This window comes from Nestor notabilis, unplaced genomic scaffold, assembly GCF_000696875.1.
Source record: "Nestor notabilis isolate BGI_N333 unplaced genomic scaffold, ASM69687v1 scaffold28265, whole genome shotgun sequence".
Lineage (NCBI taxonomy): Eukaryota > Metazoa > Chordata > Aves > Psittaciformes > Psittacidae > Nestor > Nestor notabilis.
The window spans coordinates 1-568 of NW_009929305.1; the positions used below are offsets into that span (position 1 = coordinate 1).

Consider the following 568-nt stretch of genomic DNA (forward strand, 5'->3'; position numbering starts at 1 on the left):
CCTGGGCACAGGGCAAGTCCCTGCCCTTGTGTTTTGCAAAGCCTGGGAATGATGTAACTCTCCAAGGGGAAAGTCATCATACTTCCATCCTTGTTTCATCCCCCTGCACTGCCCCTTCTCTGCTCAGCTGCCCACAGCCCTCCTCAACTCACTGCCATGAAGGTGCTGGGGAGGAGGACGGTGCCATGCCCTGGGCACAGGGCAAGTCCCTGCCCTTGTGTTTTGCAAAGCCTGGGAATGATGTAACTCTCCAAGGGGAAAGTCATCATACTTCCATCCTTGTTTCATCCCCCTGCACTGCCCCTTCTCTGCTCAGCTGCCCACAGCCCTCCTCAACTCACTGCCATGAAGGTGCTGGGGAGGAGGACGGTGCCATGCCCCAGTGCAGGCGCTGCCAAGGGCGAGGCGGAGAAGCGGCTCAGCGTGCAGTACACGGCGGGCGAGGAATGCCCCGACAACGTCTTCTTCCCCACCTCGCGGCCCCCGCACCTCGAGGAGCTGCACAACCAGGCCCAGCAGGGACTGAAGTCTCTGCAGCACCAGGGTAGGTGCCATAGAATCATAGAAT

The 568-nt window shown here is 59.7% G+C and overlaps 1 protein-coding gene across 1 annotated transcript; it reads left to right on the forward strand.

Moving 5' to 3' along the window:
• Positions 1-345: 345 nt before the first annotated feature.
• Positions 346-544, forward strand: LOC104406046 (uncharacterized protein KIAA1522-like; the record flags this gene model as incomplete). Its single annotated transcript, XM_010014919.1, has 1 exon — positions 346-544. A coding segment is annotated over exon 1 (199 nt), but the record flags the coding sequence as incomplete, so codon positions are not given.
• Between the last annotated feature and the right edge of the window lie 24 nt (positions 545-568).